Genomic DNA, 18495 nt, shown 5'->3' on the forward strand with positions numbered 1-18495 from the left:
TCCACTGTGTGAGTCTTGGTTTCCTCCAATATTCGGCAGTCAGAGAGATGAGAAGGAACCAGCAATGAACCAGAGAAGGAGCAGCTGGAAAGGCAGACAGACAACCAGAACAGTGAGACATTGTGGGAGCCAAGCAGAGAGAGAGCTCAGAGTTGGAGAGAGTGATCAGCGTGTCCAAAGCTGCCAGTAGGTCACTGGGTTGACATGTAGCCCAGTCTATCACTGGTCCATCACTGGCAGTGATTTAGTGACAGGGATGCCGTCGATGTCCTGATAAAAACGTATTCCGTAAAGTCCTGAGGGCAGAAATATCAACAGAAAGGTTTTAGGAGGGAATAATAGGACAAGCATTTGCAAATGTAGACAATCCCTACCAAAGCATTGCTCTAAAATGAAGAAAAGAAATAGGGCTGTATGTAGCAGGAGGAGGAAGTAGAATGTAGAGTTTTTTGTTTTTGTTTTTAAAACAAGCTTGAATGCTGATGGGAATGATCCTAGAGAAAGAGAGAGAGAGAGAGAGAAATAATTCAGATGGAGGAATGATAAGGGAGCCTGGGGGGTTTCTTGGTTTCGGCTGAGGTCTGATCCCAGGGTGGTGAGATCGAGCCCTATGTCAGGCTCTGTGCTCAGCGTAGTGTCTGCTTGGGATTCTCTCTCTCTCCCTCTGGTCCTCTCCCTGCTCATGCTCTCTAAATAAATAAATAAATAAATATTTTTAAAATATAAAAAAAAGATGGAGGAGAGATAATAGGGTTCATCAGCTATGACTGGGAGGAGGCTGAGTGTACAGACTTACATGTAGGACTTAGACATAGTAGTAGGATACAGACATTCTCTTCTAGACATTCTCTGGTACTCTTCTAGTACCAACTTTTCTCAATAAAACAGGAAGTAAGGTCATCAACAGAGAATGAGCATATGTGAGATGATGAAGAAAGTATGACCAAGTCATCCAAGAGGTTGAAGACTGAATGGACCAAGGATGTGTAGCTTGCATGCTGGCTAACAGTGACTCCTGTGAGCACTTTTACCTACTAATAAAGCCTCACAACACACATATGAAGTAGGGCCTATTTTTTGCCTCATTAACCGATAAAGAAATTGAAACACAGAGTGGTCAAGAAACTTGTCCAAAGTCACACAGCAAAAAAGTGATGGAACCAGGATTTGAACTCAAGCAGTCTGGCTCTGGACTCAAATACTTAATCACTAGATTAAGCTGAGCCAGTTAAATATATGAAAGCCTATCACAGATCTGAAATAAATGAGATAAAGTTTGAATTAGCATCAGTGGTACAACCACCGTGTGCTAAGCTCTGTACAAGATGCCTCATGACTCTCTGCAGTCATGGTTTTTATCGACCTCATTTTACTGCCTGAGAACATTGAGGTCCAGAGAGATTTAGTTGTTTGTGAAAAGCTTCAGAGCTAAGAAGTGGAAGATCTGCATTCTGAACCCAGGTGAGTCTGATTCTTAAACCCACACCCTGTACATAATGCCAAAGAACCATAATATCACGCAAGTGGGTCTACCCAGCTAAAATCAGCTTAGTAGCTAAGTACCTCAGAGCCCTCCCCACAAGAGGCTTTATCCCAAGCAGGAGGAGAACTTACTCTCTGGTCCTAACAGCAGGGATAACTTAAAAGAAGAAAACTTTGTGGGGTGGGAGAACGCAGATTGTCTCACTGACATTTTTGGATGCTTGATCCACTCAGCTGGGAGGAAGCCTTAGAGGTACATGGTGGGACGCTTGAAATTTTGTATTTCTTTTTCTTTTGATTGAAGCTATAGCCTTAGATCACAAGAACACTCATTCTACTTATACGAGCATTTCCAAAAACCGTTTTCTCAAGAAAGAGTGCTCATAATGCATCATCTACACCGACCAGCCACCCACTTCCTCAAATGCAAGGAAGCAGACAGTTAAAAAAAAAAAGCCGAGAGGCAGCAGTTGTTGATCACGACCTCGCCTCCGTGAGGCCTGAGATTCTTTCGAACTGGAGCTCTGCTTCTCATGACGCAGAGTGAAGTATCAACTGGGATATTTCTGGTAAAACCGAAAGCAAGAAAAAGCAAGGTGCACACTTCAGGAAGCACCAGCCCCTGTGGGACTGTTGGAGGCTTTGGGGGGATTCGGGTGCCATCCCCAAAGTGACAAACAGATGTATGGACCTTTCTTCTGAAAGAAAGGAGGACTCATGCTGGCAAATCAACTCCAAACCCAGGATTGCTTGTGAAGAACTCACAAAGGGGAACACACACACAAAACCTAGAGGGAAACATCGAGAAAGCGAGAAGGGCGGGAATCTTGACAGACCTGTTGCTTCAGCAGCTACTCACCCGAAGAGGGAGCAAAATGTCCCTGAAGTTACCAAGAAACTGGGAGTTCAACCTGAAAGTGGAGGCTGGGAAAATAGGTACGGTCAATGTCTTTTTGCTGCCCTTGTGTTCTTATACTTGAACACCCGCATTTGCATGTTGGTCTACAGGGAGCTTAATCTACTTAAAAATGGATCTCTCAGAAAATCTGAGTTTGGGGGAAGTTTGCATTCAAATTGATATGTTGGCTCAAAGTTCCCAAACCGGGAGAGGGGGGTTCTTTTCTGTTTGGAGCTGGAGTCGGAATAGAGCTTGTTTGCGTTGTGATGGGCTGAGGCCACAACGGGGCACTTCGGATGGGCTAAGTCTGCAGTTCACACACGAAACTGAGAGTTTTTCTCTTATTTTTTACGAAAGGATAATTTCCCTCCTGTTTGGACACTTGTCTGTATTTTGAGTGGTCTTTCCTAGGATCACAGAGAGTAGAGTCTTTCTGAAGTGCTTGATTGGTGAAGAAACTCAAAGGGTCCTGTTTGTGAGGCAAAAAGTAAACAATGAACCAGATAGGAACCTAGAGACAGTTGAAGGTATAATACAGACACTTAGTTGAAGGGACAGAATGGGAGGAAATTCTTAGAGAAGCTGAAAAAGAGAAATGCACTGTAGATTAATTAAAAGATGATAGCATGTTGTCTGTGATATTCTGGCCTTTAATCTTTGCTTCTTATTAATGATCACAGTGACACATCGATTTTAATCTGTTATATAACTGTTATCACGAGTTTATATGGGTTTCTTCTATTATGTAATCGATCACAGTAATTTGGGGGAGAGAAGTTGGGCTGAAAGTAGTTTCCCTGTGTTTTACAATCACACCTGCACAGTGAGCTAACTTCCTTGAATTTAGATAAGTTGGGGCGGGGGGAGGGTTTCTCATGGCTTGGAAAAGTTTTGCTTTGAACGAGGTTTAGATGAGGTCTTTTACTGGTGGTTAATATGTTCCTAAAATAAGTGGTCCACTGCAAAGCCACATAACAGAGGGTAAATGATTTAGATCTGAGAAGAGATTTGAAAAACAATCGAGAGTAATCAGAGAAGCCATTAATCTTGGTATCCAGGGAGGATTCATGGTCCCTAATCAAGCTAGGAAACATTGCATGCTGAGGCTGGTTCCAAGAATAGGTAGTGTGCACACTTCTTACATAAGCAAGAGATTTTTCTCCTAATTACTGTTGATACCAGTGTAGTTGGTGAATGCTCATTTTATTATATGTCATAAAAATTAGTTTTTAAAAGTAAAACTTCTATGGTTTTGTTCCTTTTTAAGTGTTTGGCTTCTCTCTACCTGGGGTCATTCTAATCTCTCACCATCGGTGTTTGAACAGGTCTTACTCTCCTGCTCAAAAATAAGAAACGTGAGATTAATGATTAAATGATTAATAGATTAAATGGTTACATGATGTTTCCCCCCCCAGCTATATAGGAAATGACCACATTAGAGCTCAGTTCTGCATGTTCTCAGACCTGGGATTAGGTTGGGTAAATTTCATAATTTTACCAATGTTTATTAAATCATGGTCCCATGGATAGCCTCTATGAGAGTCACCTCAAGCACTTGCTAAAAATGCAGGTTTCTGGGCATGATCCTGACTTATGAAATCAGAATATCTGGAGGGGGGCTCATGCACCTACAAATTCGCAAGCACCCCCTGCTCCAACCCATCTGATGAAGGAATTCTGCTGTAGGATGTATGCTCTACATGAGTAGACTTGAAGAACTACCATTCAGCCAGCATAGAACACAGTGTCTGGTCCTGGTGGGCACACAATAAACATTTGTTGACTAAATGAATGATGGACTATAAGCTGATGAATAATGAAAAAAATAATAACTACATCATGAAATATAAAGAAGCCCTTCTCACTATCCATGTCATTTACAAGTTTGTCACCCCCCAAGAGACTGGACTACAGCCAGAATATCTTTCATGAGTGTCACACTGATGAGAATTCAGATCACAAGCTGAGTTCTCCTGGGAGAGAGAGTAACTGACTCAGCCACAGGACCCCTGGTCCCTTCTCCAGCATCTGGTGTCCAGGTCGACTATAATAACTGGCTTAATGGTCTATCAGAGAATCCCACAGCTGTTAAGAAGGTGTGTGGGATGGGGAGTCATGTCAGGGAAGTCAATGGCCATTCTGTATAGTGAGGAGGGGTAGGTCAGGGTTTCTCAACCTGCACACTATGGATATTTGGGGGCGGGATGAGTCTTAGTGATGGGGGCCTCTCCTGTGCTTTAGCGGATGTTAGCAGCATCCTTGGCCTCTACCCATTCGATGATGGCAGCACTCTCCTACTCCCACCAGCTATGACAACCAAAAATGTCTCCAGACATTGCCAGATGTCTGGGGAAAGACACCTGCCCTAGTTGAGAACCACTGGAGAAGAAGATCATCCTAAAGAGTGGAACCCAAGTATTACCTTACGATTCACTGCCTGGGTCAATTTTCAAGAGACCCTTCATAAGCTGTGACTTCAGGGGGCTGAGCAGTGGCCTAGGGCAGATACCAGAACCAGCACTTGCTTACGGAAACAGCAAGGCTCTGACACATGATGTGACACAGGGGGGTATCCCAGCTATTTCTCTTTGCCAGCTGTGCTTCCAGTTTCCCCTAAACCTCGTGAGTGCGGAGTCTGGGCTGGAGTGAAAGTGAAAGTCTGTGAGAGTGGGGGAAAGTATCCCTCTCAGAGGGCTGACAGTGGGGTGTGGGGGGGTATGGGGACTGACTGGCAGGGCTGACCCAGAGACCACCAGCATGGGCCCAACAGTGCTGGGATGATGTGACCCACGCCAGCCTACCTCTGCCTGGTGATCCTAGTGGACCACCCTGGAGGAAAGGGGAATGGAGAGCAAACAGATTTGACTTCAGGTGGAGCCCAGAGCACACATTTCTCTGATCCTTGATCATCTTCCGTTTAGTTCAACAATGAAAACCACGGAACCATTCCACTGGTTTCTTGCTCTGTGAGTGAAATCTCCTTTTCCACCTATTCGTCCTTCTCCCTGAATCGTAAGCTTCAGAGGGCAGGTTCCAGGGCTCAGCATGTTCTCCTGCACACAGTCCAGGGGTCTGGCACCCCCAGCGCCCAGGATGCAGAGGGCATTGACCATCCAGGGAGAGCCCCCTTTCTGCTGCGTGGGTTGGGAACACTCAGTGGGAAGATTACCTGTCAATTTCCATACTGCCTGTATTGCCTTTTATCTCAGGTCCTTCTTATTTTGTGCTCGGTTCCCCCAAGTTAAAATGGGAAGCAGACCCTAGAGAGCATATGGGCTCTGAGATCCATAGTGAAAGGTACTGCGGACAAGGTGTTTGAATTTTTCTTCTCCCCTCTGAAATTTAATGTTGAAATCAGAAACAATTGAGAAACAACATTTCATTATTCTAGTCTCCCAAGTAGTAAAAGGTATAATGACAATGGTGGGGCTTCTTTTCCCTAATTAATTTTTTCTTCTGTTTGATAAATCATTATTTGTCTGATATAGTTTGTCTAGTTTGGCCCTTTAGAAAATCTGAGTAGAGGGAATGAAAAGGTTTTGTTCCTTAAGATTGTTGTAACTAAACCCAATTTATAAAACCCAAGGTTTTATGCAACGGAGGTCATTATTCCTGTTGAAAGAAGTCTGATTTGAAAGCATAGTGTTTTATTTTAAAAGATTTTATTTATTTATTTGACAGACAGAGACACAGTGAGAGAGAGAACACAGCAGGGGGAGTGGGAGAGGGAGAACCACTGAGGAGGGAGCCTAAAGAGGGGCTGGATCCCAGATCCCTGGGATGATGACATGAGCTGATGGCAGACGCTTAAGGACTGAGCCATACAGGCGCCCCTGAAACTAGAGTTTTAGATAAATAGATGCATCAATAGATCCACAGATACACAGAGATAGAACTCATATATAAAACAGTACTATGAATCAATAAAAAAGATAAAAGAAAATACATAACATGAAGAGGAATTTTACAGAAGAGGAATGATAACACCAGTAAACATATGGAAATAGGCTTAATCACGTTAATCAGGAAATGTAAGATAAAAGCACAACAAACTTGTCACCCAGCAAACTGGCTAAAATGAAAGTCTGACAATACCAAGTGCTCTTGAGGACATGCAACAAAAGAAACTCTCCTATGCTGAAGACACAACCATTTTTGGAAAAGCAATTTAACATGGCTTAGTGAAATTGATGACGCACCAGCCCTCCAAAGTGGCCATTTCATTGCGCGGAGACAGTCCTTTGGAGAAGGTCCCATGAGTGGGAATCAGAATAGAGGCGGGGACGTTCCCGAGTAGCATTGCTCATAATAAGAGGGGGCAGGAAGTAAGCCACAGCGACAGGTGGAAAAGGAAACTGCAGTATTTTTATTAAATGGAATGCTGCTTAAGACCAGAAAGAAATTATAGTTACCTGTGCAAAAACAGAAACTTCGGCAGAAAAGGAGAGGCGCAGTAGAGCAGAATGGGAGTCATGCATATTCAGGTTAAAAACCATGTCTGTCCTTGGCTTCACTGTAAGGAACAGCAAGGAGCTGTCTCTATAAAACTCAGGTGATGGTTACTTCCAGAGGGAAAACAAGGGAAAATGCATCTGAGAAGCTTCAAAGGTGTAACTACAGTGGAAGGTACCTGAGAGTTTATTTGATTATTGTAAGTAAAATGAACAAAGAAATGAACACCTGCTTAAACCCTCAAAAATCTGGAAGGATGTACAGTTTGTTAATAGTAGTTAACTAGTGAAGGATTTATAGGTGAGACATACACATATGTATTTTTATTATTAATTATTATTATTTACTCCTTAATCCCCATCACTATTCCCTCCACACTCTTCCCCTCTGGTAACCATTAGTTTGTTCTCTATAGTGAAGAGTCTGTTTTTTGATTTGTAACTCTTTCTCTCTTATTTTTTTCCCTTCGCTCATTTGTTTTGTTTCTTAACTTCCACATATGAGTGAAATCATATGGTATTTGTCTTTCTCTGACTGACCTATTTCATTTAGCATTATACTCTTTAGCTCCATCCATGTTGTTACAAATGGTGAGGTTTCATTCTGTTTTATGGCTGAATAATATATTCCATTGTGTGTGTGTGTGTGTGTGTGTGTGTGTGTGTGTGTGTGTGTGTTCTTCTTTATCTGTTCATCAATTGACGGACATTTGGGCTACTTCCATATCTTGGCTATAAACATAGGGGTGCATGCATCCCTTTGAATGACTGTTCTTATATTCTTTGGGTAAATACCCAGAAGTGTGATCACTGGATCGTAGGGTAGTTCTATTTTCAGCTTTCTGAGGCATCTCCATACTTTTTTCCATAGTGGCTGTCCCAGTGCGCATTCCCACCAACAGTGCAAGAAGGCTCCTCTTTTTCCACATCCTCGCTAATACCTATTGTTTCTTCTGTCATTGATGTTAGCCGTTGTGACAGGTGTGAGGTGATATCTCATTGCAGATTTGATATGCATTTCCCTGATGATGAGGGACGGTGAGCATCATTCATGTGTCTGTTGGCCATTCTGTAGGTCTTCTCGGAGAAATGTCTGTTCATGTTTTCCCATTTTTTTTTTTTTAAAGATTTTATTTATTTATTTGACAGAGAGAGAAATCACAAGTAGGCGGAGAGTCAGGCAGAGAGAGAGAGAGAAGCAGGCTCCCGCTGAGCAAAGAGCCCGATGCGGGGCTCGATCCCAGGACACTGAGATCATGACCTGAGCCGAAGGCAGCGGCTTAATCCACTGAGCCACCCAGGCGCCCCATGTTTTCCCATTTTTAATTGGATTATATTTTTTGGATGTTGACTTGTATCAGTTCTTTATATATTTTGGGCACTAGACCTTGTTTATTTATTTATTTATTTATTTAAAAATTTCTATATTTTATTTGTCAGAGAGAGAGCACAAGCAGGTAGAGTGGCAGGGTAGGCAGAGGGAGAAGCAAAGCAGGCTCCCTGCTGAGCAAGGAGCCCAATGTGGGACTCGATCCCAGAACCCTGTGATCATGACCTGAGCCAAAGGCCGCCGCTTAACCAACTGAGCCAGCCACCCAGGCGCCCCTAGCCCTTTTTTAGATATATCATTTGTAAATATCTTCTCCCATTCCATGGGTTGCCTTTTAGTTTTGCTGATTGTTTCCTTCACTGGGCAGATTTTTATTTTGATGAAGTTCCAATAGTTTATTTTTGCTTTTGTTTCCTTTGCCTCAGGAGACATATCTAGAAAGAGGTTGCTATGGCGGATGTCAAAGAGGTTACTGACTATGTTCTCCTCCAGGATTTTTATGGTTTCAGGTCCCACAATTAGGTCTTTAACCCATTTTGAACTTGTTTTTGTGTATGGTGTAAGAAAGTGGTCCAGTTTCATTTTTTTGCACATGGCTTCCTGTTTTCTAAAACCATCTGTTGAAGAGACTATTTCCCGTTGGATATTCTTTCCTGCTTTGTCAAAGATTAGTTGGCCATGTAATTGCGGGTTTATTTCTGGGTGTCCTAATCTGTTTCATTGATCTATGTGTCTATTTTTGTGCCAGTCCCATGCTGGTTTGATTACTACAGCTTTGTAATATAACATGAAGTCTGGAATTGTGATGCCTTTACTTTTCTTTTTCAAGAGTGCTTTGGCTATTCAGGGACTTTTGTGGTTCCAAATAAATTTTTACGATTTTTTGTTCTTGTTCTGTGAAAAATGCTGTTTGTATTTTTATAGGGATTGTATTATTATTTTATAAATGTTTTGTAAATGTTCTATAAATAAGTCGGGCTCCCTGCTCATCAAAGGAATCTGCTTCTCCCTCTCCCTCTGTCCCTGCTCGTGCTCTCTTGTTCGCTTGCTCTCTCTTAGATAAATAAAAAAAATCTTTAGAAAAATGACGAAAGCTAAAACAAATTCCAGAGTGCTTGGTCAAGCATGTTGGCAGAAGGTATTACAGGCAACAAGTGCTCTTTGGTGATCCGCTGGCAGCTGCAAAGCCTCCATCTGACTGCAGAGGTTGGAACAAGCCAGGACCCACAGCTGGTTGTCTGTAGACTTTCTGCACCTCTAGACCCAGGATAGAGGGTTTTCTTGGAAGAGCTACAAGGTCCCAAAGTCACCAGGCCTCCCTATTTGAGCATATTTCTCATTTTGAATGAACAGAGATATATCGGATCCCCAGGTTGGGAATGCTAAGACCATGAAGCCCACGGTGAGCTGGTCTGTTTTTTTCGCATTCAGCTTTGGTGGATGCTTGTTTTTTTTCTTTCTTTCTTTCTTTCTTTCTTTCTTTCTTTCTTTCTTTCTTTCTTTCTTTCTTTCTTTCTTTCTTCTTTTTTTATCATTTTATTTATTTGAGAGAGCGAGTCAGAGAGAGCATGAGCAGGGGGAGGGGCAAATGGAGAGGGACAAGCAGGCTCCTTCCTGAGTGGGGAGCTTGACATGGGACTCAATCCCAGGACCCTGGGATCATGACCTGAGCCGAAGGCAGATGCTTAACTGATTTAGCCACCCAGGTGCCCAGGTTGATTCCTTGTTCAAGTAAAAAAAAGCCTGCCCTATGTTGTCATGGACTTACCTTTAGTCATCAAATTCTTTCCACAAGGTGCACATTTCCTGCTGCCCAGGCTGAGAGCCTCCTGGCCATTTGAGGAAGAGAGACTGATGCTCTTCTAAACAGCAGTGGAGTGAGGCTCAACTTGAGTGGTGACGGGGAGTCAAAATCTTGTTTTCTGTTCACTCACTGACAAAGTCCTCCCTGCAGAGGCCAGACAAAGTCGATTTAGATTCTGGATGTTGTGTTAGATCAGGAACTAAAGTATGCTTGGATTGGCAGAGGTAAGCTTGAATCTCAGAAAATGGGACTTGAGTGAGATACCCCGTGGTCCTCGCATGGTATACACGGCCACAAGTGTCTTCCAGTTGCGGGACTACTGTTGTCTCTGGCTTGCAATTTACAAAGCCTCTGCACAGTGTCCAGTGGGGAACCATGTGGAGACTCGGCATGTCCGCTTCAGAGCTGGAGTGTGGTACCTTGTGTAAGGAATGCACATTATGGGGTTTTGGAAAGATCCTGGGAATGGTTGAGAAGAAGAAGCTGGTGATGATGACCCTTCACGTACCAGATGTTTGGAAGGAAAATAGTAAAACCTTCACGTATCAGATGTTTGGAAGGAAAATAGTAAAACCTTCACGTATGAGATGTTTGGAAGGAAAATAGTAAAACCTCTCATGGAGCAGCCCCACAGCTGGCTAACTGGATACAAGAGAAGGGAGTGTGTGAAGAGCCGATGTGCAACCCTGGCTGTGGCCACAGTGACTGGCAAGACCCGCTGACAACAGTGATGAACCGGGGGCAACACCAGGGGACATCCCTGGGACAGCACAGACCAACTGAGGGATCCTTTCCAGGGGACGGCATGTAAATTTTGTAGAGTTCCCAGACAGGAACTGAGATATGGAAGTTACAAAAAGAGAAAATAATTTACATTTCTTGTTCTATCCTTTAATTTTCACCATGTTGCTCCTTGAAAATTTTTTCCCTTTGATCATTTTCTAAAAAACCAAGTATCACTTAAACAAAATTATACCCATAGATCTGGTAGCCAAATACAAAGACAGTCTTGCCCTCTGCTTCTGTGGGCTTATAGGCTAGTGGGGCACAGACAAGGAGACAATATTAAGACAAGTCCTGTGGTGAGAATAGCCATGGGAGCCAGAGGAGGGTGCCTATGGAGAGGAATTCTGGTCCAGCCCCCCCCCACCCCCACCCCACCGCCCTGCTGCCATTCTTTTCTCTAAGATACGGATGTGTGCTATCTATAGCAAGCTGCAGCCTTTGCCATCTTTCTCAGGCTGGTTTTTCTGTACTACTTTCTGTTTCTTTGGAGAAGAAAAAAGCTTTGTAATTTTGGGTAGCTTCTCCTGGCGAAGGGATTAAACTCAAAGTCCTTAGGATCTGGCCCTGCTCACCTGCCCGTGTGTCCCCTGCCTTCCTGCCTCCCCAGGCACACACACAGACTCATACTCCAGACCTCAGCTGTATCTGACCTTTCTCATATGCTTAGAGCCCCTCCCTACTCAGGGCTGCCTTTGTAGAACCCAATTCCTACCCATGCTTTGGTCATAACATAGACATCTTGCCTTCTCAGAGACTCTAAGTTGGCAAATTACTGGAAGGAGAGTAAAAGAATCCTTTCTCAAGCTTTTCAAACAGAAAGGCTTGTAGCTTAGAGACTGTGGACTTCCTCTGAGGTGAATGTTCCTGAACCTGCCTACATGCGTCAACTCCACCCACCTAGGGTTTTTGAACCACAGAAATCTGTCCTACTCTGAAATACACAACACCAAGGGCTCTAGGCCTTCCCTGGAGAGAACAAACTCTAATTGCCCGTAAAAATTGTCTAAGGGATGAATTGCTCATTGGCTTTTCTTGATAAGAGTGTGTGATAGGAGGTGGGTAGGAGGGTGTGTGGTAGAAAAAAGAATTCATGTGCTTAAGATCCTTCTGCTAATTTGCTGTGAATCCCAAGGCAAGTTACTTAATTATCAAATAGGATAATGATATGTATATTGAGAGGAAAAAAATATGTCGTGCCCGTAGCACATGTTTAGGTGTTCAGCAAACACCTGTTTCCTTTCTTTATAGATAATCTCATTTCCAACTCAGATCAAACTAGAGGCTGAACTTGGACTACGTGGACTTGGTTCCCGCACAGAATGAGCTCACTGAGTTATGCTTCATTATTGCATGCTCAGTTTTTATCTTTACTGCAAGTAATGACTTCATGAAATTTGCCCCAGGTTTGTGTTGTAAAATGAAAACGAGGAATGGACAATGCCATTGACACCTATGTGAAACTCTGTGTCAGAAAACTCACTGAGAAGGGGTGCCTGGGTGGCTCAATGGGTTAAAGCCTCTGCCTTCGGCTCGGGTCATGATCCCAGGTCCTGGCATCAAGCCCCACATGGGCTCTCTGCTCAGCAGGGAGCCTGCTTCCTTCTCTCTCTCTGCCTGCCTCTCTGCCTGCTTGTGATCTCTGTCAAATAAATAAATAAAATCTTAAAAAAAAAAAAAAAAGAAAACTCACTGAGAATTCAGTGCTCGGAAATACTTTGTCTCGTTGGAGGGATTGGTGCACTTTCTCCTTTCTGCATAGTTGTGCAAATTATTGTTTCTCTTTTTGTCTTGGCTGCCAGGAAGCTCAGAGCTAAACTGAAGCTCAATCACAACTTTTACCTATTCACTTCACACACGTATATTTTCCTTTGTCTTTGATATAAATTTACGTGTTCATTGTAAATGAGCTTTCTGTTTGAACATGAGAAGACAATTAATACTTTGAGGAAAGGAGGGTGATCATAGGTGATGTATTAGCACACAATTCCTCAAATATGCTGTGGCTAGGTTTTCCACTTATCAGTAGCAACTGGGCATGACAATTTTTTAAAGAACGGTGTTCAAAGAGTATCAGTGCTGAGAATGAGGTTTGTTTGTTTGTTTTAGTTTATAAGTGAAAATGCAACTCTATGGCTGCTGATATTCTTCCCCTGGAGTTGTGGGAAATGGTGATGTCCTCAGTACGTTGGGTCCGGTCATGTCTCTCATTCATTCATAAAACATTTATTTGCTGACTTCAATATGATAGGTCCTTTGCAAAGAGCATTCTCAATGTTGTGCTCCTCACACTGATAACACACGCTCACCCACACCTCCATCTTTCTAAAAGAAGTGTTTTCAAACATTGGTGCCACCACATTTTCTCCATAAGCTGTGAGGTGTCAGTCACCAGGACTGTGACTGACTCAGGTGACAGCTGCTTCACTTCTTTGCTTCCTCCTTGTGCTACCCACCCCCACCCCCAAATGCGTACACACAGATCTTAGTTCCAGATGGGGCTGGTGATTCTCTACTGCTGGAACCCTGGCCTGTGGCTTCTGAACCAGTCGTGTGCTTCCTTGTTGGTTTGGGAATTTCAAAGTGAAAGAGGAAGTGTTTTAGTATAAAGATTTTAGGCTATGTAGAATTCTTTTAATATTTTAAAAGGAGCCAACTGTAGATGTGGTGTAGTAATTCAAAAGCTAGCTTGGAGTCAGACTGCCTAAATTTGATCCCACCATTACTAATTGCTAGCTAGGGGATTTTGATCCTCAGTTTCTTCATCTGTAAAATGGGCACAATCATAGGGCTAACCAATATGGTTATTGTGAGGATTAAAGGACATGATCTTTGCAAAACCTGTAACATAATAGCAGGCATTGGTGTGTGTTGCATAAATATCACTTGTCACCATCACTGCACAGGCATTACGACACTGTAGGTACAATACCAACTCCTAACAAATCAGCACTGAGAGGTCCGGCCAGCACTGCTAGCGTTTTGTTTGTCTTGATCCAGTTTAATTCTTCTCTCTTTCGTTTCCTTGTCTTTTCTTTTTAAAAGATTTTATTCATTTATTTGACAGAGAGAGAGACACAGCAAAAGAGGGAACACAAGCAGGGGGAGGAGTGGGAGAGGGAGAAGCAGGCTCCCTGCTGAACAGGGAGTCCACAGTGGGGCTTGATCCCAGGATCCTGGGATCATGACCTAAGCCGAAGGCAGACGCTTAACCAGCTGAGCCACCCAGGCCGCCTTGTCTGTCTTTTCTTTAGATAAGCAGTCTTTGTAACCTCTGCTGATCTACTTTCCTGCTCAGTGTTGGTCCCAGTCCCAAGGCAACCAAGCTGGGCTATTGCTGACTAGCTGTCTTTCGTTTCTTAACTCCTTTTATCTCCAATCTTTGAAAATAGAGCCCTTCCTTATGTTTACATAGCTTCTTTTTTCTGTTTTCTTTCTTTCTTTTTCCAAGATTTTACTTATTTATTTTAGAGAGAGAGAGAGTGCAGGTGGGGACAGGGGTAGAGGGAGAGAGAGAATCTCAAGCAGAATCCCAGCCGAGCAAGGAGAGCTGACTTGGGACTCGATCCCAGGACCCTGAGATCAGGACGTGAGCCAAAATCAAGAGCTGGCTGTTTAATCAACTGAGCTACCCAGGTGCTTCTCTTCTTGCTTTTCTTTCCTTTTTCTTTTTTTCATCTATTTCCTAAACCTGTAAAGTACCTGAGTGATAACTTTCCAGGAAGCCTAATGGGGAGTTTGTGCTAAGTCACTGTCCCCGTGCTGTTGTGAAAGGAGATGTTCCTCAGACTCCCTTTACTTTGGGAAGGAAAAGAGTGACTCTGGGCTGTGCCTGGCCTGGTAGACCCTCCCCCATTACTGAGGCACCACTTCCTCCAAAGCTGCCAACCTCTGCTGCTGTCATAAGTGCCCCTGGCCACAGAAGTGAGGTTGAAAGTTGTTTGTTTGGGCCTCTCTGGAGTCCGTGTTTAGTGCTGGTGATCACTTCCATGGGGTTTACAGCAGCAGCAGGCAAGTTTTTCGTTTACTGTAAGAATCTTGCTATTGTGGCCTACCATTCATTTTCAGATTATTTTATTTAGGTGTGCTTATGGGGAAACAGCAGGACCTTCAAAATGAGGCTTCCATTTTCCTTTGGCCTCAATTCTACTGTTGCAACCCAAGGGTTTTTGTGTGTATTCCTCCCCTCTGATATCCTTCTGCATTGTATTCTGTGTGCTCGGTGAGTTAGGGCTCAGAAGCCTATTTTGCTGGTGGGTGAAAAATGTCACCATGCACACCACCCAGAGTTATGATGATAACAGGGACAGGGTAGAGTGGTCCCCTTCTCAGCCAAGGCCCTTTGCGCTATGTCCTGCCACCAACCTGCCTCCTCTTCACTCAGCACTGACCTCCTTGTGAACCATCCTGCTTTTTCACGCTCAGCTAGGATGACCAGCTGTCCTGATTTGTCTGGAACTCAGGGTTCCTCAGCTGTAAGACTCTCAGTATGAAAACCAGGAAAGGCACCCTGATCCAAGTGCTCAGTCTGAGAAAATAAGTATTTGGGGACCATTGTGAAAGGAGCTCTGTATAGCTATCGAATTGAATTTTGGTGCTGTCACACAGTTTAGGGTAAAAATGAAATTATAGGAAAATTTTTTTAAACCTTGAATTGTTCTTTTTTTTTTTTTTAGTGCCCATAGTCAGAAGTCCTTCCAAATTCTTTCTGTAGCCTACCTGCAACTGCTATACTAGCTTCTTTTACCTATTTTTATGAAACTTAAAATTCTTGCTCATACTTTCTCTGGAAGGATTGGGAACCTCACCTGTCAGCCATATGGCAAGGTACTTCCTTTCAGAATCACACACACACAAAAATCTCTGTCCTGTGGGTCTCTGTATCTGGCCCCCTAGATTTGTCATTCTACTTTCTGGATTTTCTTTTTGACTCTACTTCCCTCACCCCCATCACTATAGCCACCACCCGTCTCCTCCTGGAAGCCTTCCTGAATTGCCCAAGTGGAATAGTCCCTCACGTTCTGTGAAATTGCAACACTTTGTCCACTTTCCTCTGTTCTGGTTGATACATATTTATTGGATGCCTGCAATGTGCTGGACACTTTACTAGGCTCATGATGTAAGAATATGAAATAGACTAAGGTCTTGACCTCAAGTAGCTTGCAGTCTCAATGGGGAGACACTCAGAGGGAAGCAGGGGTCTCCCACTAAAGAGAATCAGAAGTTCTTTTTTTCCCCCCATGCATAATTTTTAAAAATTATTTTTATTAACATATAATGTATTATTTGCCCCAGGGGTACAGGTCTGTGAATCACCAGATTTACACACTCACAGCACTCACCATAGCACATACCCTTCCCAGGGAGAATCAGAAGTTCTTAAGTGAAATAACAGCGATTGTGAAATTTTAAAGATTCGTTTATTTATTTATTTTTTTGAGAGCTAGAGAGAGAGCATGAGCAGGGGGAGGGGCAGTGGCAGGCAGAGGGAAAAGCAAACTTCCCGCTGAGCAGGGAGACTGATGCGGAACTCCATCCCAGGACCCTGGGATCATGACCTGAGCCTAAGGCAAAAGATTAACCGGCTGAGCCACCCGGGCGCCCTCGATTGTGAAATTTCAAAAGTTTCTGTAACTAAACTTCCTTGCCCCACTTGAACCACAGCCCCAAAATATCTACAAGGGGTAAGTTTTCACTTGGTAATTCAAGTCTACTGTCTTCCAAGAAGAGACAAATAAAGTTTCTAATCCCAGGCTGCTTTATCATTGGCCGCCAGTAGAGGGCATTCGCAGACAGTGTAGTTGCATTTCTACCCCTAAACTCGGTTTCTACTGCTTCTCTCCAGAAAGCCTTGGAATTTAACCAGTCTCTGGGCAGCACAGTGTTGTCTTTATATTTTATCCTTCAGTGACCTGAAATGCCCAGCATTACAATGAAAGCAAATGGTAATTTAGTCCCGTTTGTGTCTTTACAGATAAAAAGTGAGGTTCCAGATATAAACTGTCTCTTGAAAGAAAAAAAAGAAAAAAACCCACAAACCAACTCAGTATAACTAAGAAGTCAGATCTGAGTGTAGTCAGGGGCTGGAGCAGGGGGCCGTAGGGTTTTTTTTTTTGTTGTTGTTTGTTTGTTTTAAAGAACACAGCCTTTGAAGTCAAATAAGCCAGTCTTTGGGCAAGTAGCTTTAATCTCGCTGTGCCTCAGTTTTTTCATCTGAAAAATGGGAGTAGTCATCCTGCTCACTTTATAGACCCGTTTTAAGAATCAAATAATGTGTGTACATGTCACTTGGCAATGAACTGGTGTTTTTATTATTGGTAGTATCTCTCCTTTGATGGTCTCATCTCTAATAATACTTTCTCCACCCAGCTCAGCTGCTCCTAGTCATAAGTAAGCCATGTCATCCCCTACAACTGTACCACCCCTGAAAGCCCACTTTCAGGCTTCCAGTGCTGTGGTGCCCAATTCACCCTTCAGTAATTCTCTGACCTCAATGAGCTACTGTTCCATTGGTTCTACCACTTTTTCACTGCTGAACAGATGTCCTTGAGCCCCCCGTCTCTCTCCCACTGTCATTACCACAGGGAATATCCCCTAACCCTGTTTAAACCCAATGATCCCCTTTTTGGGTGCCTGTACCTAGGCAGCTGAATGTGGCTGAGGAGAAAGAGACCACTGAGCCAACTGTAGATGTGGTGTGGTAATTCAAAAGCTAGCTTGGAGTCAGACTGCCTAAATTTGATCCCACCATTACTAATTGCTAGCTAGGGGATTTTGATCCTCAGCTTGAGGATCAAACTGAGCTGTGTGGATTTACTTCAGTTTGTGACCAGTCATATCTGGTGGATAGTCAATAGAGCCAGCCAGGCCTACCTACCATGCCTACCTAGTAGATTTACTTCCCTTTTCCCAAAATCTTTTTTCCCTCTCTTCAAGACTTTATCACCTCCTCCTGCCTTCACCCTCACTTCTGTAGTGAGAAAATAGTTTTTCTTATAGTTTTCTATAAAAATAGTTTTCTATAGTTTTTCTTCATAGAGAAAAAACATGGGCAGCAGTGTGAAAACCCCCTCCTTTTCCCACCACTCAGTGCTTTCACCTCTAGCAATAACCGCTAGAGTTGGGTCTCGGGGCTCCCATCTGGAGGCCCAGCTCTTGGAGGGCCCTGCTCTGGCCCCGCTGCAGCTGTGTTCTTCCTGGGTCAAGGCGCCTGGCCAAGGGGACATGCCCTGCTTGCTTTGGGTCCACGTGGGACCATAAAATTCCCTACACCATTGGCCAGAGCTGTCTCCAGACACTCAGGAATGTTTTCCTGGGACCACCCCCACCCCGGGTGGTTGATTGTAGGGAGGCCCGCAGCACAGCCAGCATGTCCGGCTGACATGTCCCCAGGCACGTGTATGAGGCCCCTCCCTGTGAGAAACAGAGTCCGGTGCAGAGAGAAGGGACGTGGACTACACGACGAGGCCTCCATTTGTGTTCTCAGCGGTGGATCCGGTCACGTCTTGTTCTGCAGTAACCCAGTTAAGCATCAGAGCACACCACTCCACCAAGAAGGTCGTCACTGAAATCACTCATCTCTGTACCTTGGCTCGACAAGGGTGAACTGTCTGTCCTTGTCTCACTTGGCTGCCCTGCAACATTTGACATGCTCAGCCATTTTCCCCCAGAGATACCGGCACGGCTTCCTGGACAGCACACTCCCCGGCTTCCTTTTGCCTCGTTAGCCACTCTTTCTGGGTCTTTG

The 18495-nt window shown here is 43.8% G+C and overlaps 1 protein-coding gene across 2 annotated transcripts in view; it reads left to right on the top strand.

Annotated features, from left to right (window-relative positions):
* The first annotated feature begins 1939 nt into the window (after positions 1-1939).
* The window catches only part of ARHGAP25 (Rho GTPase activating protein 25), an 84728-nt gene continuing 68172 nt past the window's right edge, over positions 1940-18495 (top strand). Inside the window, exon 1 of one of the 2 annotated variants that reach the window (XM_032352313.1) lies at positions 1940-2418. In XM_032352313.1, the coding sequence (XP_032208204.1) occupies positions 2168-2418 (251 nt within the window). In that variant the 5' untranslated portion in view covers positions 1940-2167. The remainder of the gene's footprint in view (positions 2419-18495) is intronic. The other variant, XM_032352312.1, reaches the window with a different exon arrangement.

This window comes from Mustela erminea, chromosome 7, assembly GCF_009829155.1.
Source record: "Mustela erminea isolate mMusErm1 chromosome 7, mMusErm1.Pri, whole genome shotgun sequence".
NCBI classification, from domain to species: domain Eukaryota; kingdom Metazoa; phylum Chordata; class Mammalia; order Carnivora; family Mustelidae; genus Mustela; species Mustela erminea.